The 24815-nt window shown below is 37.1% G+C and overlaps 3 protein-coding genes and 1 pseudogene across 4 annotated transcripts; 3 read left to right on the top strand and 1 right to left on the bottom strand.

Moving 5' to 3' along the window:
• Positions 1–6041: 6041 nt before the first annotated feature.
• LOC147517715 (membrane protein PM19L-like) lies at positions 6042–8242 on the bottom strand. The gene is made up of 4 exons (XM_086594696.1): positions 7953–8242; positions 6834–7011; positions 6709–6757; positions 6042–6351 (listed from the first exon to the last, which is right to left on the bottom strand). Exons 1-4 carry the CDS (start codon positions 8083–8085, stop codon positions 6136–6138), a joined length of 576 nt encoding a protein of 191 aa, XP_086450822.1. The 5' UTR covers positions 8086–8242; the 3' UTR covers positions 6042–6135.
• A 3054-nt stretch (positions 8243–11296) lies between these two features.
• LOC147517714 (uncharacterized) lies at positions 11297–15982 on the top strand (annotated as a pseudogene). The gene is made up of 9 exons (XR_015211537.1): positions 11297–11473; positions 11618–11791; positions 11944–12349; positions 12512–12796; positions 13259–13327; positions 13476–13532; positions 13987–14039; positions 14496–14571; positions 14755–15982. The product of XR_015211537.1 is annotated as an uncharacterized LOC147517714 (transcript).
• Positions 15983–16769: 787 nt separating this feature from the next.
• LOC147517713 (Endosomal targeting BRO1-like domain-containing protein) lies at positions 16770–19666 on the top strand. Its single transcript, XM_086589837.1, has 6 exons — positions 16770–16948; positions 17665–17832; positions 17918–18182; positions 18284–18450; positions 18619–18768; positions 19070–19666. The coding sequence occupies exons 1-6, from the start codon at positions 16907–16909 to the stop codon at positions 19412–19414; spliced, it is 1137 nt and encodes a 378-aa protein (XP_086445963.1). The 5' UTR covers positions 16770–16906; the 3' UTR covers positions 19415–19666.
• A 293-nt stretch (positions 19667–19959) lies between these two features.
• On the top strand, positions 19960–24548 carry LOC147517712 (Metallo-hydrolase/oxidoreductase superfamily protein; the record flags this gene model as incomplete). The annotated part of the gene is made up of 7 exons (XM_086589838.1): positions 19960–20218; positions 20336–20460; positions 20548–20706; positions 23363–23481; positions 23627–23818; positions 23903–23993; positions 24199–24548. Coding segments are annotated over 7 exons (1026 nt in total), but the record flags the coding sequence as incomplete, so codon positions are not given.
• Positions 24549–24815: the final 267 nt, after the last annotated feature.

Raw genomic sequence — 24815 nt, 5'->3', positions numbered from 1 at the left:
TTCGCCTTTTCACTTTCATCTTTCTATCGGGGCCATCCTTCGAGGCTTTTGTCGAACTGGTTTTGCATTGGGATCAATGTCGAGTTTATGACAAGCCACCGAAGGATCTATACCAGGCATTTGCTCTATTCGCCAAGCAAAAACATGATTATTCTTCTGCAATAACAAAATAAGCTCTTGTCTCTCCGCTTCTGGAAGTTCGGCTGAAATAAAAGTAGTCTCTTCAGAGAGTTGGCCAATTTGAACTTCTAAAAGTGGATCGACTGTCGGGGGTCCTTCAATATTTCTATTGACAGAGTAAACTGAAGGTCCCGGATGCTGTAATTGCTATTTGACGGCGTTGGAACTCAGAATAGTTCGTCCAACAACTTCAGATTTCTTATAATCATCGAGAACATTGTCGTGGCAAATTAGATATGCCAGTTGATCGCTGTGCATCTTACAGACTTTTTTATTGAATGGGAACTTGATGGCTTGATGATATGTTGAGACGACAGCTTCCATATAATGAATCCAATCTCGACCAAGGATGACATTGTAAGGAGATTTACAATCCATCAATAAGAAATCAATATTGACTTCCTTCTGCATAAGAGTAACCGGGAGAGACACCTTTCTAACGCAATGAGTAGCGGTACCATCAAAACCAACGATAGACACATTTTCAGGGGTGACCAAGTTATCAATAAAAGAAATACTGCGATAACACCCGAGAAAACATGGCTTAATTGAACTACCGGTTGTCGATCATTATATCGTTGTACACGATACACCGGTGATATCTGCAGCGATTATCACGACGAGATCATAATGAGGAACATGCACGCCCATTAGATCTTGGTCAGTGAAACATAATAGTTCATCTTCAATAGTCTCCGTGCGAAAACCTTCCACGAAATTGATCCCGTTAACTTAGTACAAATTAGACAGATATTTGACTTTAGAACGATGAGCAGTTTTCCGCTGAGTATTGGACAATGAATTAATGATGGCATGTCCAACCTTAATGACATTGTGATCAGTGATAGTTAAAGCTTGAGTTGTTAGTTTCTTCTGCACATATTGATCAAGTTTCCCATTCTGCACAAGCTTTTCAATTCTTCCCCGCAAAGACCGACAATTCTCCGTCTCATGACCATAATCATTATGAAATTTGCACCATAACGATTTATCGCGAGTTGTTTTAGTGTCATCGCGCAAGGGAAACGACGGAGTGAGCAGACTCTTATTCTTGATTTTGTCGTAAACTACTGCATATTTGGTATTAAGCGGAGTTAATTCAAAATCAGTAAAAGGGCTTTCGGTCCCTTTCGTGGAGTCTTCTTTCTTATACGGAGGCTTCTGACTGGGTTGCTGTTGATCAAAAGTCGGATTCTTCTGTTTATTTCGCTGATCATTGAAATCCTTTCCTTTATTATCTTTGTCACGAGAAGTTCGAGCAGCCGTGTCGTCTTCAACATTGATAAATTGTTGAACTTCGCTGGGTATAACGCCGCGTCGCCGGAAGATGGAATATCCCGAACAAGAGAGTTGTATAACCCATCTTTATCAAACAAGATAGCTTCTTTAAAAGTGTAAACCACCATTAGATCGGATTGCTCAGAAATCTCAGCTGCAGCTTGGCGAAAATGAGCGATAAAACTACGGAGAGTTTCCTCACGTTGTTGCTTGATGTTGAAAAGAACTCGGACTCCATTTGGACGTTTTAGATTATGATGAAAACGTCTTGAAAACTTTTCGGTTAAGTCTTTGAACCGACGAATAGAGCGCGGAGGTAATTCACTAAACCATGCCAACGCTTCCCCTTTTAATGTAGAAGGGAAAAGTTTGCATTTTAAAGCATCATCACCTCCTGATAAAACCAGTTTGTTTGTGAAATTAATCACATGAAGCATAGGGCAACCCTCGACATCATCATATTGATCAAACTCTGGTTATTTGAAGTCTTTTTTATGAGTAACCCTTTGGACGGCGAGAGAAAATTTGTCCAAAATACCATCTTCAACTGCCAGATTTTCTAGTGTCGATTCAAAAGAATCGCTGTCCAGAAGAGCTTTTTTAATCATTTCTCTAACACGTTGAGGAGTCATCAGATCCGTATCTGTTGGATCGTGATCATAGTCACGATGACGCCTATGGGAGCGAACAGAACAAGAAGAAAATGACGAAGATTCATCGTTTCCGTGTCGAGATGATTGTGGATGGTACGTTGGGCTTTGATGCGATAATGTTGAATGATAAGAACCGCGTTCTTTGAAGTGTTTCACCATCTTGATGGTTCCGATCATGAGTCGCGATCATTATTATTCTGTATTTCGCCCCTCTCGAATTCCTTGGGACTTGCCGATAATTTGTAGGATCGTGGGATTGCGGTCGGACCTTATTAGCGATACCTTGCCTACCGAGAACGTGACCAAGTGGGTGGAGATTTCGGCGGAGGTCGGGAATTTGTGCCCATTACTCTTAACTTCGTTGATGGCTGTTTTAATATCACGAATCTCATCCTCACCACTTAAACGATCCTACACACTATTATGTCGTTGGCGTGTGTGGCGCGTGGTGTGACGGATACAACATCATCTGCGAGTGGAAGGAGCGTCGTTTAAGATGGCGCTGTAGTAATTAATTATTCTGTTTTGCGGACGATCTTTAACTTTTGAAGAAGTGCTTCGAGACATATGACTTACATTATCCGCATCGATATACTTGGAGAATCGTCGAGGCAATAACCTCCGCGGCCTGAATAATTTGGCGCATTGGTGGAACGACGATATTATAAGGTATTATGTTGTCGGTAAAGTTGTCCTTGACCATCATGTTTGTGATGATCGTCGATAATCACATCGGGACCTTGAGCTCTTCGGTATATCGTCATAACTTTTACGCGAACGTGACCGAGGGTGTAGTATAAGAACCGCAGACGGCGCCAATTATGTTTCGACCAAATATGATCAAAACACTAAGTGGTGACGAAAGAGACGAAGAACGTAGAAAAGTAGTTAGAAAAGTGATGGTGATTGGGAGAATGATGAGACTGTACCTTTCGGTTGCCTACGTACCCAAATTATCAATGGGATCAAGTCTCAATAACGTAGTTCTAAATGAAAAATAGTTTGGTATTTATATAGGTAGAGTAGAGAGTTCTTGTAGCTCAAGTAATCTTCTAGCTTGAGTAATTGTGATATACTATAATTTTCAACTGATAATTATCTCTTTGATAAGAAACGAATCTGGACATAAATCAACGTACATTAGTGGCAAGCCATGTGGCACATGAGTTAATGGGCCTGTACATTGATCCATGATATTGCGAATTGGGCTTTAACCCTGTCGATTAAATGAATAAAGTGGAGACTCCTACCAATGGACGTTTGCCACATAAGTGGGGGTCGAAACAATAGACATATTATAAGTCTATTTAATGTTATATATATAATGTTATATAGACTTATAAAATATTAACATTAAAAATAAAATATTAACATTGAAAATAAAAAATTACTTTTTTTTTTTTAAGTTAAAATTTTATTGATAATGATAATAAGTTTTACAAATAATTAGGACAAGCATGCAACAAGTTGCATCGTTGTGTCGTTGTGCCGCAAGTCCTTTATGAATTTGTGTTTTTTGTTTTTTGTTTTTTTTTTTTTTTGAGGTATGACTGTTTGTTTAAGAATTGAGAGTGAAAGAAAGGAATAAGAGCATACCAGTTTATTATGGATGATTAGAATTATACAAACTGACCGGTTGGGCTTTGGGTATTTAGCTATTTGCTTTAGTCTTATCAACCCATCAAATATTCAGAGACACATTTATCCCTCTTTAATGGTTTTGAACTCAAAATAAATTATAAATGATAATTTTGTAAGGGCAAAAAGAGAAGTAAAAAAAAAATTAGTTTATTGGAATGTTTTTTATAAGTTTTTTTCATACTAATTTTTTTGTTGATAATATTCTTAATATAGTTAATTATGAAAATTTTAGGGGTGCGGTAGTGGAAGCTTGTTAAAAAAAATTGGAGGTGCGAGTCCTTATAGTTTGAAGATTTTTCTAGGCAATTAGTTATGTGGTAGTGGAGCTTTTCTAATATTAGGGGGTGCGACTGACCCTACACGCACCCCCTATATCCATCTATGTCTAAGACATGCATTAATCAAACATAAATGCATAACCAAGTTTTCTTCAATTCTTATACAAACCGAACTAATTTTAAACACATACCACTAACTTTTTTAGAAATTGGAAACTTCGATATTCAACTCCGAAGAAGAGACAAAATACAGAATCAAATATTTGAAACAACTTACCAACAGTTCCATTTTCCAAACCAGTGGACGTGATGACTGTCTTGTCCGCGCCAACTCCAAGTAAAGCAACGTTTGGTTTGTTCTCTCCTATCACCAACTTTTCTCCATAAACACCAGCTTTGATCCAAATGCAAATTCTTCCCTGCTCATTTCTAGTGCCCAGTGAATTGCATTTGAGATGGAAGTGAAAATTTCCACTTCCATCTAGGGAAACAACAACCTGTTGCTCACAATGAAGGTTGACAATGTCATGCTTATGCTTGTCATTCTTCTTGATTGTGTATCTTGTCGCGCACACCAATCCGTATACTAGAGCTACTACGAGAAAGGCAATCACAATTGTCTTTATCCACCATTTGTTTCTTTTTAAAAAAGTTTGTCGATGAGGGCTTGGAGCTAACATATCGTGAGTTACGGCCGTAGGAGGTGAACTAGAACTCATTTCAAATTATTGGATATGATGGTGGAAGAAGAGAGGTGGAAGTGTTTTTATGAAAATGAATATGACAACTTGAACTCCAATAACTTCTACAGTGAATAGTATGAAATTATGAAGAGTAAAAAGAGCAGTTGAAGTGTTTGAACTATAAACCAATATCAGGATTACCACTTTAAGATTTTTTTCTTTCTTCTGGTATAAGCCTAGTAGGTAGAACTTATGTTTTTTCTTGGCTAAACATAATTTTCAAACTTAATTAGGCTCCAGTTGGGGAATATAATGTTTATTTGAGAATTGGTGTTTTATGAAATGTTTGTTAAAAAAAACATTATTTTTTTTTAAACATTTTTAAGTGCCTCATGAAATCGTGGGTAATATTTTGAAGTTCAGAGAGGTACAATACTGTTGATTGTTGAGCACTTGAGCAAGTCCAAACCCATTGTTTATCCGGTCAAATGTGATTTAAATGGTCCCTTAACTTCTCCCTAGTCTGTACTCTGTAGCAAGGCCCAAAATATCACCGATATATTGTCGATATATATCTTTTTTTGGTACACTGACATGAATATATTCAATATATCTCAACCGAATATTGAATCTTTTTTTTCGATATATATTGCAATTTCCGATATAACAATATATATCGACAAATATATCCGATATAAATTGTTGACTTTGACCAAATATTGTTGACTTTTATCGATATATTGACGATATTTTCGATATAATCGGCAATATTTCCGATATATCAACATACAAAACAAAATTTTGACTAGTCAACAAAAAATAGATATCTCCGATATTTCTGATATATCTAATATATATCGGTTTTTGGGTACATTGAAATATTCACCGAATTCGATATTTTAGGCCTTGGTATGTAGTTCTGTACTCTGTAACCAACTATAGTTTTAGTATCCAATTTTACCCTTGGTCTCTCTTAAAGCACTCCCCAGACGTCCCAAAGTCCACATCGGCCTGCACTCTTGTGGAGGGCAAAATTGAGAAAAAATGGGCAGATAAATATCAAAGCCTAATAATCCAATTTTTCTTGCACAAACACAAGAGACAGATTTTTTATATATGTATGTATTTTGTCATAAAAAATGTCTTTTATTACTGAAACATCACTTTAATACTATACTAATGAAATTTGGTCTCAAAGGTCATTATTGTAAACTTTAGGCAAAATTTTAATAACTCTTGCTAAAAATGTCACTTGTTACTGTTATGCAAGCAGATTCCAAAATATCTCTCTTACAAAAGAGTAAATGGCAAAAGAAAAGAGAGAGACAGAGAGAGTCTAATAGTTAGAAAAATATAATAACCACCACAACTATACACGTGTTAACTACATGGAAAATCAAAGCATGTGCATCGAGATGTTGATCAAACATCTGGTGGTGGTGGGGTGCTAGTCTTCTGAGGTTCATGGCCCATGGCACCATACTCAATTCCAGGGTTGCGGTATCCAGGCCCGCCATACTCCGTACCTGAGTTGCGATATCCAGGCCCGTATCTCCTACTGTACATTCCAGAATGCAGGAGAATCAGATACATTAGCTGCGTCAATGTTGAAATTATCACAAATGCCTCCAATGTTTGCTGCCCATTGAAAACGTTCATATGATATCATTAGTAGAGATTGAAGATGACCTAAGAAAAAATGCTTTATATTTGACATTTACATTTTCAGTTTATTAAAATTGATGAAACATTTTGATTTCATAAATACATAATGTTATATGTTTGATTGAATATTGCATGGCCTAATAGTTTCGGTAATTTTTTTTTTAATCCGAATACAAACACATCCTTAACTCTGTTGAGAGTTTGAGAGTTTGAACCTTTGAGACCCTAAGGAAAGTCACTTATTTGACTCAGAAGTCAGAACTCATTGGAAATTCATGAAGTTTTGGGTTCAAAAAATCCGAAGCATCTTGGGATGGAAAAAGTTAATACCAGACGTCTTCCTCTATGTCCACCCATGGTGATCTCCTTGCATGCAAGACTGTTATCACAAAACTAAAGAAATCAGAAGCTGCTATATTAAGAAAGAGAAATATGAAAATTAAAGTGATATATACCCGAATGCGAGGGCAGTGATAGCAAAAGCTACAATTGCAGACGAAGCTGCACTTGCCAAGCTATCATTCCGCCAAGAGCGAAAATGCATTAGACCGGCCAACACCGACAATGCCCCAATAACTCCACCAATTAATGTGAATATCAACATATAAATTGTTGCTGGATTTCCACCTAGATCTGCACATATTATTCACTTCTTGATAACAAATTATGTACAGCGTGCACTGGACCGTCTGGATTAAGAACCGAGTGGCTCGGGCGGCTCTCATTTAAGCTCGGCTCAAAGTCAGTCATTTAACAGCCAAGGTATTATAGCTCGTTTAAATAAGCCTAGCTATTACAGCTCATTTAACAAACTGTCTTTATGAAGCTCGGCTCGATAAGTTAAAATAGCATCTTTTGTAATAGTGTAACCGAGCTATTTGGGCTCGACTTGGGCTCGTTCATATAATATATGAGCTAAGTTTGAGCTTATTTCAAACCTCGCTAAATAAAATGAGTCAAACTTGAGCATAATAATCTTTAGGAGAGAAACCATAAAACCATCAAATTTTTGAACCAAACCAAACACCAACCAACTTCAGAAACAACATCAAATTTTCGACATCAAATGACGTGCTATATAACCCATGCGGTTTTCTCAACACCATGCACTGAAGCCTATCTTAAAAGCCCAAGCTCACGCGGTTTTCAACCGCGCGATGTGTCACACATTAACTTTCTTATTTATTTTCTTTCCAAATCTCTCACGCGGTTTTGGCAAAACCGTGTCACAGAAGCCCACTTAGAAGTCCAAGTCCATGTGGTGATAGAAAAACCGCGCGAGATATTTGATACAACACTAAAGCTATAACCAAATTTTGGCCAATTTGGTATTTTGTTTGGTATTTTTTTGGTGTTTTCATCAAGATGTGACTCTCCTGAAAATGAAAAAACACCAAATTGTTAGAAATTTAGTATTTGATGCTAGAAAAGTATCTCCCCTAAAAATACTCTTAGTCTAGGCGTACACTGGTTGTAAAATGATATGACCAATCCTAATTTAGTAATCTAATCCATGTCCATGAAAGAGTCTAAAATTTTACAAAAGAATGACAGATGATGGACATTAAACTTACGTGGATGGTGCTGTTGGCCATTGATATATTTGTCAAGAGACCAACCAGCAAGTCCAAGCACAATCAAATAAATCACAAAATTGATAGCCAACAACGGGCCCATTAAACTCCTCCCAGTTGTTCCAAAAGCCATGATTCTCTCTGTAAAAGAACCTGAAAAAGGTACTTAAATTTGATATGAGTAATTAATCTTGCAGATTACCCAAAAACAAAAGTAATGAATCTTCAAGACGAAGTTGTGTGTAGATTCTTATAATTGGCGATTTTGAATGTGTGTAGCTCTCGTGTCCTGCTGCATGGTTGACGTGGGTATGTCCATGGGCTTAATGGGTTAACAGGTGTTGAGGAGGCTTTTAAACGTGGAAGGCTTATAAACCGTTTTGAGCTCACGTGAAAACGAAAGCACTGCTGTTGTTGTATTTTGGATGTTTTAGCTCTGGCACCTCTATCGGAAAAAAACTGATATAACCATCGTAAGCAGCCTACTGTGTCTTTTGTTAGCACTTTTGCTTCTTCTCCTTTATAATTGTGTGTTGTGGCTTCTGACTTTCTGAGTTGTGAACAGTGAACTTGTGTCTTGTTTCTTTGACAGTTTGACGGTATGAAATGATTTCATCTGATCTATGGGCTTGGGTTTTCAGAGTAGCTAAATAGTGACATTTAATGTCGGCACGGTTTGCTGAAGGTAGAGCAGACTTGCAATAATCTTATGAAGTCATGAGGATTTATAGTCACACAAGCTAACGATTAATGAATGAATGAATACATAGAAAGGCGTTGGCCTGATGTGGAAGAACAATTAGCCTGAGTTTAAATATGTACTATTGATTAATGCTTTAAGTATCTAGTTCTACTGAAATCATTTAAAACGCTTTATTGTGCACACTTCATGGTGCGCTGTGAAGATACCAGGTGCCGAGTCTAAGCGAATGTGTAGCCAGAAAGTAGAAATAAACATCACAATCGAAATGCTCATGCTTTGTTTTTTTTGAAAAAGTTACGGGGCTGAGCAGATCTCTATCTGTTGATTAAATTTCAAAGAGTTACATACTTTCCTAAGAGTATGATCATTAGAGGAGGGAGAATCTTCACTACAATAATATTAGGCTCTAAGCCTAACAATCATGAGAAGCTCATGAACATAACCCACTCAGGTATACACACAAAGAGTTTACAACATAAAAATATTTAATATCTGTCACCAAACAAAGATTTACAACATAAAAATATTTAATATCTGTCACCAAACAAAGATTTATCTCTTAAGACTAGATGATCATTCATGCTTAGGCCTACTTTAATTAAAACTTTGCTTACAAGCAATACGACTACATTCTGGTTCCCTTGCCTGCAACGTCAAGTCACATAGAAAGAGCATACATGAGTGAAATCATTAATCATTGATGAACTACTTTATCAAAGTAGAGCTATCAGCAACTATACCTGATCAAGAGGACTGCTTGATCCAACAAAATCCTAATATTTAGTCCTATAATTTATATGCCTATATAGTGTTATATATATACACAATCAGTTAAAAGATTCCAATTAATGGCTACATAGACCAGAGCTGTTTTAGAAAGCATGATTCGGATTAACTTAAGTAGGTGATGATTTGTCAAGATTTAAAGCCATTATAGTGATTGATCCAGTAAGAAGGCTTTAACATTTCTTGGTGAAATTGGACTTATTTTATTTTCTCAATTCTATTTTGATTGTTGTACTTCATTTTTCTTGAATGGTTCTTTAATATCTAATTATGATCTGATTTTAGTGGCCTATCATTTCAACCAGAGGGTCAGAAGTCAAAACCTTCGTGAAAAATGTGTGCACCAAAGACCATCTTGTGTTGCCATACCTTTCTGCCATGTGTTTTGAATGTCTTATCCAAGTGCCAGTTATCGGTATGTGACAACATAGATCTCAATCTTCCATAGAATTGTAAACATCTCTGTCATAGATGGGCGCATCATAGTGTCGATCATAACTTTGTTTTTTGAGAAACTCAGTAAATGATTGGCACTTTGGCAGTGGTAGCTGTAAATTTGTTTATTTCCTCAGACACAAAACACGTGTCTATGCGTAGAGACACAAATTATGAGCAACTACTAGTTAGTATTACGGACTTACGGTAACCCCTTTTTTTTGGTCGAGTGATCACTCCAAAACTAAGTACATTTCTGACAATTTGGTATAAATAAATGAGTTCGTCTACCCGAAGATATCTTCATATGGACGCCAGCCGAGACCGTTGGATTTCAGATCTAACGGTCCGAAAATTAAAAACAAACCCATATTTTCTCTTTCCCTTTTTGTTTTTGATTTTCAGATCATTAGATTTCGGATCGAACGGTCTCGGAACACTCATCCCTATAGGGATATTCTCGTGGTAGCCCAGATCTAAATAAATATAGAATTTCTAAACCATAAAAGCATTTTTTAACGGTGAGACCTGAAAAACACTAACTTTTTTTGTTGAGGAAACCAACATCAACCAAATAAGCACAGTGGCGACTCTGATGGATTGTCTATCTAGGCAGCTACCTAGGGCTCCCACTGTATAACCCAGTAAAAGGGCCTCCATTAAGTACCTTTCAATTTTTTTGCATGCAACATTAGCATTGCAGGAGTCGAATTTGGGGTAATTTTAAGAAAACCAAGGTCATTATTGCTAGAATACACACATCCTGATGCTACAAAGGTCTACATAACACATTTTTATCCTTTAATTTTGCATATGAAATCTTTGATAAGTACTTTTGGGCTTTTACAAGGGCCCAATTTCATAGCTAGTCTAGGACCCCCACAATTTCAGGACGGGCCCTAAATAAATACCTAACAATTTCGGTGGTAACATCAAAGAATGAGCACCAAATGTACGTCGTGGTTTTTAAAACCGTGCCAAATAAAGTCTAAAACAGTCGCTGTTTTTGAAACACCACGAGAGAAAAGCCCACAGTAAATGTTTTTTTTTGTCCAGAAATGAAAAAGTGTTTTTTGCCTAAATACCAAATTTCAACTGATTAAAGTGTTTGGTTTTGTGTTTTTTTGGTTTGGTATTTAAAAGTTCTTACCATTAAACATGAAAAACACATTATTTTCAAGAATTTATTAGTGTTAGGTGGTTAAAAAGATGTTCTAATAAATAAAGTGAACAACGCGGTTAGCAAGTCAACATAAAAAATGTCAAACAAAATCTAGATTGATAACACGCTAACAATAAAAAAATTTCCAAAAGCCACAGAAGTACAGAACACGTCAATTAGAATCTGACACCATCCACGTGTCGAAATTGGTGTTTAAGTGACTCAACAAATTGGTGTTGTTGTTGTTGTTGTATATAAATAAAGAAGAAAATAAAACGCTACGTTCCCCCCGCTCGTTTCGGACACCATTTCTCTCTTATCCATTTCTAATCTAATCCTCAAAAAATCCATTCGATCGATCAACCCGTCTTTTTATCTGTTGCCAAAAGATAATATGCAGAGACTCGTTGACAATGTTCTTGCAGTTACCAAAGAGTAAGTTAATTAATTTTTTTTTTTTTACATATCAAACTGTTAATATATTCTACTGATAGATAGATTGAATTCGTGAGTAATCTGTTGTTCAATTTTAATAAATATTTGTAAAATGTATTAGTAAAGTGGTTTTTGTAAATGCAGGTCGGTTAAGACATTTACGTATGAGTCATTGAATAATTCTATTAGGTTGATAAATGGAGTTTCAGCTCTTGTATTGGCTGTATTACCGGGGAAGGCTACAATTCTTGAAAATATGCATGGATGGGAACTTAGGCCTACTTTTGCTGGACCTCGCCTTCCACGGTGGATGGAGAAGTAAGTTTCTTTAATGAATGTATGTTACTTCAAGGGGCCATTAGGCCCATAACATAGACTTCAGTTATACTTGATTGCAAGGCACTATTTTTTATTTATTTATTTTTAATTTAGTTTGTTAATGTTGATCACATTTCGTTTCCTGGTCACAGCGGGGTGTCTTCATTCAATGAGTTCATTCATGAGCTTTCTGTGGATTCTGATACTTCAAGCATAGATTACGCGTCTGATGAAGAATATTATGATGACAGCATGTCTTCTACTCCACAATCTCAAGATTCACGTGTATCCAGGGCTAGCAGTTTCTCTAAGTATGATAGACGTGATAGACGTCAGTCTCGATGGTTCAAATACATTTTCTCGTGGATAATGTGGCCTATAACATTGCTCTTGAGAATACCATTCCGTCTTCTTCATTCATCTGGGTACAGGAGTTCAACAGCCCCCAGTACCTCGGGAAACACTCAGCCTCCACATGTACACTCTTCCATGAAGTTCAACTTCATCAAGGATCACATTATTCACCGCACAACTGACAGAAGGCGTGGAGTTGTCGAGGTTTCTTTCTAATTCCCTTTCTGTCTTGGACTCTTATTTTGCTCTTTGATTTACAAACGTTAGAATCATGATCACCACAAATTCCTTCACCTACTATCTTGGACAAGTGCAGTAGTGATTTCGTCTGTTTCTTCTCATGCTTGTCATTATTGATTTAACCAGGACCTTCAGCTGGCAATTGAAATCTTCATTGAGGCAATATTTGATGTTGTTCACAAGGCAGCACATTTTATGCTTTCCCCATCAGAAGCTTTCAGAGCATTGTTTAGATTGTTTTCCTCTCATGACAGACAAAATAAAGACATTCCTAATGATAGTATGGATACATCTGTGCCCTCTGGCTACACTTGGAGACAATGATCCTACTCCCACTGAGAGGCAAACCACTTTTCACCAGTCTCTGAACACAGATGCACGGACATGCCAAGACGTAATCACTGAGCTTGGGTAAGAGATAAATTGTTATGTTGGAAAATTTATTTGAGGTACTTAACATACCTCGCTCTGATGTGGTATGCTCGTATCACATTGGTTATGGTATGAATTCTTTGAATTTCAGAAAACTGAAAATGAGGTTTTTATGTGTGTGAACCTACACCAAAGTAATGTTAGGCAAACAGGTTTTGTTGTAGGGGAGACGATTGATCAAATGATATTTCTTGTCACTGAAAAATAGAAATGATAACTATAGTATGTATATCTTGCTCTGGGAGAACAAGTTTGGAGTGGAGGTGATGATTTTCAGTACTGTCAGAAATTTGTTACTATCTGGGATGGTTTTTTGGATTGCTTGGAATCCCCATGCAACAGTTTAGAATGATTTAGTTGCATTATTAATGGTGTATTTTTTGTCATTTCCTTATGATTTTCTGTATCTCTTACGAGTTTCTAATATGAACCCTATCTCAGGTATCCATATGAAGCTATTAGTGTGGTTACTTCTGATGGATATGTTCTTCTTTTGGAAAGAATTCCACGGTATGAGAAGGGAAAAAAACTAATTCCTCTTTCCCCTCATTAGCCGTTAAACTCCAAAAGTATTTCTCTTTGAGTTTCATACTGAAATTTCGATAACAAAATTTCCTTGCATACATTATTGCCTGACACCCGTCACCGCATGTTGTAGGCGTGATGCAAGGAAGGCTGTCTACTTACAACACGGAATAATGGATTCATCGATGGGGTGAGTTTCCATTCTATTTTTATTTCCTGAGTGCATTTTCTTTGTATCATTTTCTTGTTATGTTTTTTTAGGTATGGTTTGGGGCAGAAAACCTTTACCATTTTATTAAATAAATGAAAAGGAAATTACAAGATAATAATTGGAAAAAGACTCGAGAGAATAAATTAATGATGTAATTGCAATATTACATAGTAAAGGCCTAAGCAGCTAGAGATTGAGCCGATCTGGAGAATGTATATTCTTTACTATATATATCAGTTAATAGCACAGGTATTATTTTGGGTCAACTGGCTTATACAGCTGCTTTCTACCAATTATTTTAAAACGATAAAACTTGTTTCAATGCACAATGCTAGGCTGTCATTGATCGTTCTGTTCCATAAAAATACTTCTTTCTGATGTTAAGTATTATGTATTATGAAACTTTTTTAATTTTTGTTTTTCTTTTCGCCAGCTGGGTATCTAATGGAGTTGTTGGCTCTCCAGCGTTTGCAGCGTTTGATCAAGGTACTATTACTTTGTTATACCTGGAGAATTAGTTTTCTGACTTGGCCAGTATTAAGATCAATGCACATTCACGGCTTAACCATACGAATGTTATAACTTTCAGAAGATGTTGGTCCCACAGATAGGTAACACAAATTCTCTAAGTTCCAATTCAGGATGTGGAGAGATACCATTTAAGGGGAGATTCATTGATAGTGAACAATGGCCTTTATTTTGTTTTTATCTTTTAAAACTCAAAAATATCAAGATAACAGCTCAACTGGTCATTGTTTAGCTAAAAGTGGCTTCGAGAAACTGTTTAATAGTTGTTATTTGTTGGGTATGAAATGGGTATATCTTTGTCGCCTCTGGCATTACTGTTGTTATAGTTCCTTTGTATTTTCCTATTTCTTTATTAGGATCCAGCTGTGATATTGTACTTGTATTAATTCAAGGTATGATGTTCGCATTTCTCAGGCTATGATGTTTTCCTTGGAAATTTTCGTGGTTTGGTTTCTAGGGAGCATATCAATAAAAATCTGTCTTCACGCCAGTAAGTTCTAAACTATTTCATCTCGGTTATTTGGAACATTTACTTGGTAATAATTAGAATAAACCAACTAAATCTTAACAATATTGCATCTTTCTTTTTCATGGTAATTGGTAGAGGTATCATTTCTTAAATATTATAAAAATATGCAAACAAAAGATTATGAGCGTGAATGTACTCGTCTAGGTACTGGAGATATTCCATTAATGAGCATGGGACCCAGGATATTCCTGCTTTGATTGAGATGATACACCAAGTAAAGACCTCTGAATTGAAAAACAGTCAGCCTGACCTCGAAGAAGAAATAAATGGTGATCAACCATACAAACTCTGTGCAATCTGCCACAGTTTGGGAGGAGCAGCCATACTGATGTATGTCATAACGCGTCGAATTGAAGAGAAGCCCCACAGGCTATCAAGACTGATTTTGTTGTCGCCTGCTGGTTTCCATGATGACTCTTCTTTTATGTTTACCCTAGTAGAATACATGTTTCTTTTGCTGGGTCCCATCCTAGCTCCCATTATGCCTGGATTATATATACCTACAAGATTTTTCCGAATGCTGCTGAATAAGTTGGCTAGGGATTTTCAAAACTACCCTGCGGTGGGAGGACTGGTTCAGACACTCATGAGTTACGTTGTGGGAGGTGATAGCTCCAACTGGGTGGGTGTAATGGGCCTGCCTCACTACAACATGAATGATATGCCTGGAGTGTCGTTTTATGTTGCTCTCCACCTGGCACAAATGAAGCGTCTTGGGGAAGTTCATAATGTATGACTACGGAAGTGCATCTGCCAACATGGAAGCGTATGGATCATCTCAGCCTTTCAACTTGGGTGAGTACTATGGGCTCATTGATATACCGGTAAATTTGGTTGCTGGGGGAAAGATAGGGTCATCCGCCAACCATGGTTAGAAAACATTATAATCTGATGAAAGACTCTGGCGTGGAGGTTTCATTTAACGAGTTTGAGTATGCCCACTTGGATTTCACATTCTCTCACCGTGAAGAACTCTTGGCCTATGTTATGTCCAGCCTGCTAATGGTTGTACCCCCACCAAGGAAGAAACGCAATCTGAAGCCTCTGAAGTTGAAGAAAATAGATGGGGACGTATTAACAAGTAAGAGCGTCTCTTCCCAATCGAAGGATGACTAATCTGCAGAAACGAAGGGATAAAAGATCACATGAATTTTTTTGGCATTGTTGTATTTTAGGCTCTGTTGTACATGAGTGAATAGATTTGTAGATTTTTAAGTTGGTGTGATTAGTTATAGGTGTGAAATGTTTCCTCATTCCTTGAAAATGTTTCCTCTCCATTTTGTCCGGAGGATTCTGAGTTTTCCTTTTGCTTTTGCTTTTTGTCTTTTGAAAATACAATACCATGGGATCTGTTCCCAACATATATTTCGAATAGAAAGTGGATAGATGACAGTTTATATTTTCTGGTACTTTATTCCTTGGTTCTGTTTCAGTTCTCATTGTTGATATTTGTATCCTCCGTCAGAGAGTTATTTGAGGAATTTTGCTTCCCTCCTTTTCTCAGGATTCCCTCTCCCTTGCCTTCAAGTCGAAGCACTCACCTGTAAGTAATATATCAGACAATTTGATATGGTGCATCACCCCATTCAGTGTCAAGAACGAGCTTCTATTAAAGACTTCCAGTGATTTTCTCTTTTGACACGACCATTCTTAATTTTTTGTTTCTGATGGCAATATATGCTCTAGAGTTTGAGGAGAAAGTATCAGCTCGGTTGAATCATCTCTCCATTTTTGCACTATATAACTCGTTATGTTGTCATATATCATAATTTCTAATGCATGTGAATGGTTCCATGGTCTTTCTGGTACTGATATGGGAATATAGGGAGATAACAGCAATAGTAAGTACTTATATGAGTTTAGGGATGAAAACAACTCTAGCAAAGTAGTCCTGACTCCTGACCAAGATACACATCAGGCCACACTGTGGACCATTGGATGCACATTGATTCTCGAGATGTGTGCACTTGCGGAACTATTATCACAATCAGAAACGTACATATTAGAATTTGTTCGTTCGCCGCTTTACTTGTCGTGGAAGTATCCCACTCTAATTGAACTTCTTAATGAAGTTGGCCCTTAATCTTTATTGGAAATTGTGAAGATCGCATTCACTATTCTCGTAGGTTTTGACGTTTTGTAGTTCAGTTGTGTTCTGATTGAAGTCGACTCGTTAAACATAAAGGAGGAAGAAGAGACTAGAGAATAGCTACGATGCAAGAGTTGAAGAAGTACTTCTTCTTATAAATTAGTTCTTTGAATTGAAGCTTCATAGCATTCGTTTGGGACAAACGTGATGTTGCGTTTTGCAGACCCAGTGAAACTGAAAACCAAGAAGGTAAATCATCTCGTTTGTGTTCGTTGGATATTCTTTTATATTCGTTTATGTTCTAATTCAGTTATATATGCAATTTTATGAAGTCTGGCGTCTTGTAATCAAATTTCCTATGTAGGGCTTTTGGCTAAAGTTGAACGTGTAAAATAAATTTGTAATGCTTCAATTGCACAAACAAATTTCACAGCATGCTAGAGTAATGCCTATAGGCTGTGGGATTACCCTGTGTCCCTGTTAAATATCTTTGTCAAAACTCATGTTAAATAAGTAGGACTAAGTGACTAACATAATCAAAAGCGTAAATGTAAAAGTGAAGGCTATATTTAGGTTCAGCAAATCTATTTCAGTAAAAGAAGAAAATGAAACCGTAGAAGACGAAGTTTCTCTTTCCATAAAAACTTATTTTGCTGTGGCCAAAAACTTTTCTTGCAACTGTGAAAGAGGGAAAAGTTGAGAAACTGAAACGGTAGTATTGCGTCTGCATTCAACCATGAGGTATGTATTGAGCTCGATTCTGATCCCAGCTTACCGGATGACAAAGAGAAATTAAGTATGTATGTTTTTCTAGATTGTCATTTTGGAACTTCTTTGTTTTTTATATTTTCCCAGACAACGAAAATTCAGCTACCTCTGCAGCCAACATGCGTCTTGCGTGTCCTGTGGATTATGGTAGATGATTTAACCGTTATTGGGTGAAGTAAAATTCTCAATGTTGACAGGTTGTATTTGAGGATATATACACGACGACTTATCCTGGCACATTCGAGTATCTGAAAGAGTTAAGTTCCAAGCGAAGAGTCATCGAGGAGTCACTTAATCATAGTAGCTCTCCGGCAACTACTATTGCAAGGCAAACGTCTGGAGCATTAACTTCTCGATGTCAGCAAGTAAGCTGTTTTGTTCCCTGCTATTTTTTAAGAAAAAAACTTGGAAACATATGAGACGTTCTCTTATGTTTGCGCAATGTAACAGGATTTGCAAAATTTGGAGCAGTATTTGCCTCTATTGGAGAACTTAATGTCCTGTGTTACCTCCATCAAGGATAATCACCTGATCTTGGTTTCTAAATATCCGAAGTTGAATATAAGATGGTCTAGTGCCCTTAGTTCATCAAATATATTCAAACTCACTGGTGCAAAGTTCTTTCACATCGATCATTTGCACTTCGAGCTTGCGATGACTCTTTTCCTTTATGGAGCAATTTTGAGAGAGAGGGCCTTAGAAGTCTTCTCAACAGGTAGTGTTGCATTATTCATGCATCTTGCATGTTATTGTTTGTTTCCTTTGATATAAGGATGATATTTTATGGTTTTTCCCAATTCCCATGCATTGTTGCAGATTTAGTGCAAGCCTCCACTCTTTACAGGACGGCTGCAGGTGTATATCAATATTTGTCTAGTCAATTACTGCCACTGCTAGGCTCCCCATTGAATAAGGAAAGACCACCAGAATATACATCCGAGTTGACTTCCATTATGAGGCTCATTTGCTTGTCTGAGGCTCAGGTTAGTATTTTCCTATGTTATGTTTGTCGATCATCACAGGGTGCTCAGGGCAAAAAAAAGGTCACTTTCCATAACAGTTGGGCTTAAAACTCTGGAAAAATTAACGTGCTCAAGATTCATTTATCTTTTTACGCTTTCCTGATTCCAAATTGAACTGGAATGCATCAGGCTGTAACTTTAAGAAAAGCTGAAGAGAAGGGAAGCTCAACTGGTGTTTTGTCAAAGCTACACTATGGCATCAAGCTGTTACTTGATGAGGCCACCACTACTTTACATTCGTTGAAAAAACGGTGCAAAAATATTTCAACACGGCTTGAGGTAAATTCATTGTCAATGAAGATCTAACCCATTCCTTAGTGGTATTTCTTTATACTCTTGTTGGTTCTGGAGGATACTGCTGGTGGTAATATATATGTATATATGAATATGAAAGTCTATTTGATGGTTGTCAAGGATCATCTTCTGTCCTGTAACTAGTTTACTTTAGTCCTAGTATCTTGTTTCCCTTCTCCTCTTTTATCCTTTTAGATGGTTGAACTGTTTTTCCTCCTTAACTTTTATTTAACTGTTTAGCGGGTAGCTAGATTGTGCACATCGATGAGTGCTGTGGTTTGTGCAGGATTTCATTGCCTTTTTTGGAGCCATCCATGAGTTAAGAAGCCAAAAATGTGCTGCAGAAGGTTATAAAAATGCTAACCAAGTAGGATTTTCTGTTGCAATTCTTCGTCGTTCATTAAAAAAGATGAAGAGACAAATGCCAGGGGACGAGTCATGGCGCCCGATTTTCAAAACGGAGATTAATGGTGTTGCTGAGATGCTCAGGAAACTAGAGCATGAGAATGACTTTGTATGGCACGACAAAGTCCCCAGCGACTCTCAACTGCCACCACTTGAAGGTAAACAACTAGTGAATGGGATACCCTATAATCCCCAAAGATCGGGAAGCCAACTTGTTTTCAGTTAGTCAAGGGGTATAAAGCTACTGCCCAGTATATCAGTATATGTGTGTCCATTATATCAGGGAGGAGCATAAGCAAATCAAGCTCTTTGGCCATCTTCCCGTGCCTTGGCTTGCTGGAAATTTTGTATTGTAGTACCATATAAAGTTTATTCAATTGGTTGAAGTTATACAAAGTAAAGAATGAGAATGACTATTTCATAAGATTAGCTACTAGTAGAGCATGAGATCGAGGAGTGCGTATCATCTAGTTATTTGCAAGTATTTTGAGCTATATGTACAATGCACATTGAACTAACAGATCGAACAACATACGACGATATTTTGCGAAACTTGTAGTATGTACTGGTTTTAAGGTAACGGGAAATCTATCCAATTTACAAGACAGTGCCAAGAAAAGCCTATGAGTGGTTACAGTTGTACCAAGTACCAACAAGTAGAGGATTAGCAAAACCAGCCACAAGTGTTTTTCGTGAAACATTACGAAAAAAAATTACTCTGGCCAAAGCTACAATCCGAACGTTCAGTGAACCGACTACCTGTAACTCCTAAACTTCTGCTCATGGACTTGCAAGCCAACTCTCTTCTCCATTCCTTTAAACTCATTAAAAAAAAACTCAATCTTCCATCCTCTTTTTTCTAGTCTCAATCCCACTTCATGCTCTTCAAATTACGTCGCTCCCAGCAAATTAAGTTTCTCAAGGAAAAATAGTCTCTCTTCTACTGTTGCTTCTGCATTGGTTTCTGAAGAGAATACAGTTAAACCAAGCCTTATTAGCAAAGATTCATTCAAACTCACTTATTTGGAGGTGGGCTTTTGCTCTTTTGGTATAAGTTTTACTTCTTTATATATATATATATATATATATATATATTTTTTTTTTTTTTTTTTATTTTTTTTTTTTTTTGCTGAATTATCATAAATAGGGAATAGCTGGTTATGGGATGTGGGTGGCTTGAAAATTTTGGTTGATCCAATATTAGTGGGTAATTTGGATTTTGGAATTCCATGGCTATATGATGCAGCCAAGAGGTTCTTGAAGACTTTCCAGGTAATCATCATTCATCACAAGCTCTACTGTTTGACATTTATCTTGTTTCCGTTTAGAAGTATTAATTGATTTTCAATTTTAGAACAGCTTAGTGATCTTCCAGAAATTGATTGCTTATTGATCACACAAAGCCTAGATGATCATTGTCATTTGAAGACATTGCAACCACTGTCCAAAATGTTTCCTGATCTTCCAGTCATAGCAACACCCAATGCAGAGACTCTGTTGAGTCCACTCTTCAAAAATGTAAGTGATTGATTCAGGTTTATTATGTAGCTAATGTCATCATGAATTAATTGATTTGATTAAGTTCTTATTATGCTACGAGCAACAGAAACAGTGCCGGGGTACTTTAGTGGTCATAGTGTATGGGCTTTCTATACGGCCCTTTTATGATTTTGGGCTCGGGTGGGCACGACTCCAGCCCAGGTCCAATACGAATTTTGGGTCAGGCTTAATTTATCTCATCAGACATCCCTTGGACTTCCCAATTTCAAAGTATATTTGACCGGCTTGGAAACAAATCTTACTTATCTATTTCAATTCCACAAAACCGATGTCTAGAATTCTCACAAATTTTTGGTCTCCACAATTTCCAATATTCCATTAACATTTCAAGTTTTCAACCTAGGCAGTTTAAGCGCCTTATTAATCGGCGTTTTATCCCCTCTCGACCGATCCAATCAAAAAAAATTTAGATGTCGGCGGGTGCCATAAAATGGGCAATTTCTTCTACTTAATTGGCGATTAATCGGAAAAAAAGCCATTGAATCTATATGGTATAAAAAATAATCAATACCATAAAAAGGTTTATAGGTTTTGTTTGTTTTTGACTTTTTAAATTTAAGTCTAAAAACCCAAAAAACTAAAAGCCATTCGAATCTATATATTGAAAATGTTTAACGCTTCACCGAGGAAAAATAATCAATACTATGAAAAGTGAAAAACCACCAAATAAAACTTTTAGGCCAACTAACACTCCACCACTTATGTTTGTAGTGTTTTGACTTTATTTTGTTTTAGGTTGTTATATCACTTATATGTGACATATGTATTATAGATTAATTAAAGTGATTAATTCGATTAATTTCTCCAATTAATCTTATTAGCGCTTAAACTGTACAGTTTTCAACTGAATGGTCGGCAGATTGCAATTCCTTTTGAAATTTTAACACTGAATATATAAGAATATTCAATACCATACTAAAAGTCCGATACATCATCATATATTTTGATATACACTAAATTTTTGTGCTTTCTAATTTACGTCAGCAAAACGAGTACCGACTTCCTCATTTCCTGCTTACCATTCCACTACAGTGTCAGTTTTCCTCCCATAAATAGTTAAATACCCTACACACTACACAGTGATTACTGATGACGGTTATAAACCTAAACTTATATACCGCGCTTCTCACACGAAAACCTGTCACATTACGAAACCGCTGACGCGCTAGTTCCAAGTTATTTCATTTTCATTATTAAACCCTGTATAGTGTATACTTATCCAGGTTTTGCAAGATTCCTTCTCACTCTCAACTCTCAAGTCTCAATTATTATTATAATAAAATATCGTCAGCCGCCAATCATCATTGCTTCTTCTTCCAACTTCCTCCTCCTCGTTTCACTCCATGAAGCTAGAATCACCAGCACACTGTCTCTCATGTTGCTTCAGAAGTCGTCATAACGATACTTTAGAGCCCGACGAGAATCCAAGATTGATTAGAGCTTCATCTTCTTGGCTTAGATCAAGAGCACATGAACTCCCAGAGTTGAAAGAAAAGTGTAAGAGTTTGTTTGTTAGGATTCGGAAAGGAAGAAGACACACCAGTCCTGGGTCTGGGGATTACAAGTATGATCCTTTGAGTTATGCTTTGAATTTTGATCAAGGCTCTGGTGAGTTTCCTGATGATGATGATGACTTCCCTGTGAGGAACTTCTCCTCTAGATTACCTGCTTCACCCCCGCAACCGCTTGATAAAGGAGTTACTCGTCCGGTACCAGTTGTAGTTTCTGGGGAGATTTCTGCCTATGGCTAGAGTTTTATGTAAAGATTGGCTTGATTGTACAAGATTATGATTTTTGTGATGAATTTTAATGGTTAATGTGATGTATTGGCTTGGTTTTGTACGTTTAATTGTCATTTCATATATCTTGAATTGTTCAAATTACGTCATGGTTTCCTCTCCTTGTGACTTTGTTTAACTATGTGATTTGTAAGATTGAAATTTTTGTTATGAATAATCCGCATTAGAGAAGTAGAGTACTTACAAACACAACGCTTGTATGAATTAGGACCATCGGAACTATGTAGTAATTCAAGATATACGCCCTCAATCTAGCGTGCCTCGAATCTAGGCAACCAGGGCTCACAGCCTCACAGTAGGTCTAGGCAGCCTATTTGTGCCTAGCTCCGAGACTCACCCCTCAGCGCCTAGCCAGTGCCTGCACCTGTAACTGCATAATATAGGAACTTGTGAGAACTCACAGTTCACAAAGAACTTACCAACATATCGATAGAGAACTGCATGGTATATAGAACTTTTAAGAATGTGTAGAAGTTCCTTCCCCCAACATAGCGCAGGTGCATTTGGATTTGTAAAATAGGGGGATGGATACAAGAGTGAGGCAACTACACTTCAACGTCTCTTTCAGTATGAGCTGTGACTATTTTTTTTGCATACAGAATCTATAGGTACCAAGTTAGTACCAACCATTGGCTGTTGAAGCTTATTCAATTCCGTTCCTTATTTTCCTTTTCTCTCCTACTGCACCCATCAGTGTGATTGTTCTCAAAACTGTGCATTACTTTGTTTCTTATACGTAAAGAGGATGACTTATCAAATGCATATCAATCTTTTATTGTTAAAACTTAAGTAATTTAGCTTGTTTTTTTTTTCAGGTTACATATTTAGAACCTGGTCAAAGTTCTGAAATTGAAGGCAAACTTGGTTCTAAAGTTACAGTGAAGGCTACTGCAGGACCTGTTCTGGGCCCTCCTTGGCAGCGTCCGGAGAATGGGTGAGTCTTTCCTCAATCTTGTCCAACTGCCCTTCTTAGGCTTTAGAATTTAGACATAATATCAACCAAAGACAATCAAAGGAACGCAAATACCTTATTCTTTCAGTTTATAATGTTTCTAACCACAAAAAATCCTGCGTTCTAGGTATATCATAACTTCGCAGCAGGGACAGTTGACTCTTTATTACGAACCTCACTGTGTATACAACAAGGAATTACTGCAGAAGGAGCAGTCAGACATTGTGATTACACCAGTTATAAAGCAATTGCTGCCTAAGTTCACTTTGGTTTCTGGACAAGAAGATGCAGTGCAGCTTGCAAAAGTGCTGCATGCCAAGTATGTATCCTCGACATAATTTTTGAATTGAACACATAATTTTTTATCTACTCAGTCTTTTCAATTTTTGCTCTTGTTTGACAGGTACATTGTGCCAATGAGAAATGGGGAGCTCGACAGCAAAGGCCTTCTCGCAAGTATTGTTCGATCTGAAGGAACAATGGAGTCATTCAAGGTCTTTTTCTTTTTCTTTTTTTATTTGAACCAAAACGGGGAAAAGTTCCTAAGTAGTTAAGTGCAAAATTCTTAAGTGCGTGTACACTGTACACACTACACACTACACACTACACACATACACAAAATCAAAATTTTAAGGAAATGAATAACGCGGATACTATGAGCTGCCTATTTGACTAGATATATATAACTTGAATGTGCAGGAACTTTTGTCAAAAGAGGTACCAGATGCAGAAGTATTAGAATCAGCCCCTGGTGTACCACTAGAAATTTTAGCACCTTGATGGCATTGTGTTCCTCGTTCAACTACAATTCCTTCTACATCTAGTTACTTCGTCATAGTATCAAGTAATTACAATGCTTTTGTAAATCCATAAAGTCAAAACTCAAAAGTAAGGTGTTTATGAATTGGACGTCCGGTTTCGGAACTGCTATTGTTTTTTAAGTGCCCATGGATTGGGCTATTTGGAGTCCCATGAGTCTCTGCATGGTATGTTCTTGCACAGCCTGAATAGTGTTCTCGAGAATAAACAGTGCATTTTGGTAGCCAAAAGCGCCATTTCGATGTTAACTAGGTTTAGAAATTTTCATTAGTTAGAAACCAACTACCTAATTTCTTAATGTAGCGGCCAGCGGGCGTCATTTTAAGCCAAAAAAATTAAAATATAATCTAGCGGCGTCATAATAAAGACGGCACGACAAATAAATAGACGGCGCGACCGCGTGACTAAATGGTTTGAGATTGCTGATGCTGGAATGTGGGGCTACGCAGCAAAGAAATCAAAGCCTGTCCTCGTTATTCTTTCATTCTTTCAACTCC

Source organism: Coptis chinensis, chromosome 2 (genome assembly GCF_015680905.1).
Source record: "Coptis chinensis isolate HL-2020 chromosome 2, ASM1568090v1, whole genome shotgun sequence".
Taxonomy (NCBI): Eukaryota; Viridiplantae; Streptophyta; class Magnoliopsida; order Ranunculales; family Ranunculaceae; genus Coptis; species Coptis chinensis.
This window is presented reverse-complemented; position numbering and strand designations above follow the sequence as displayed.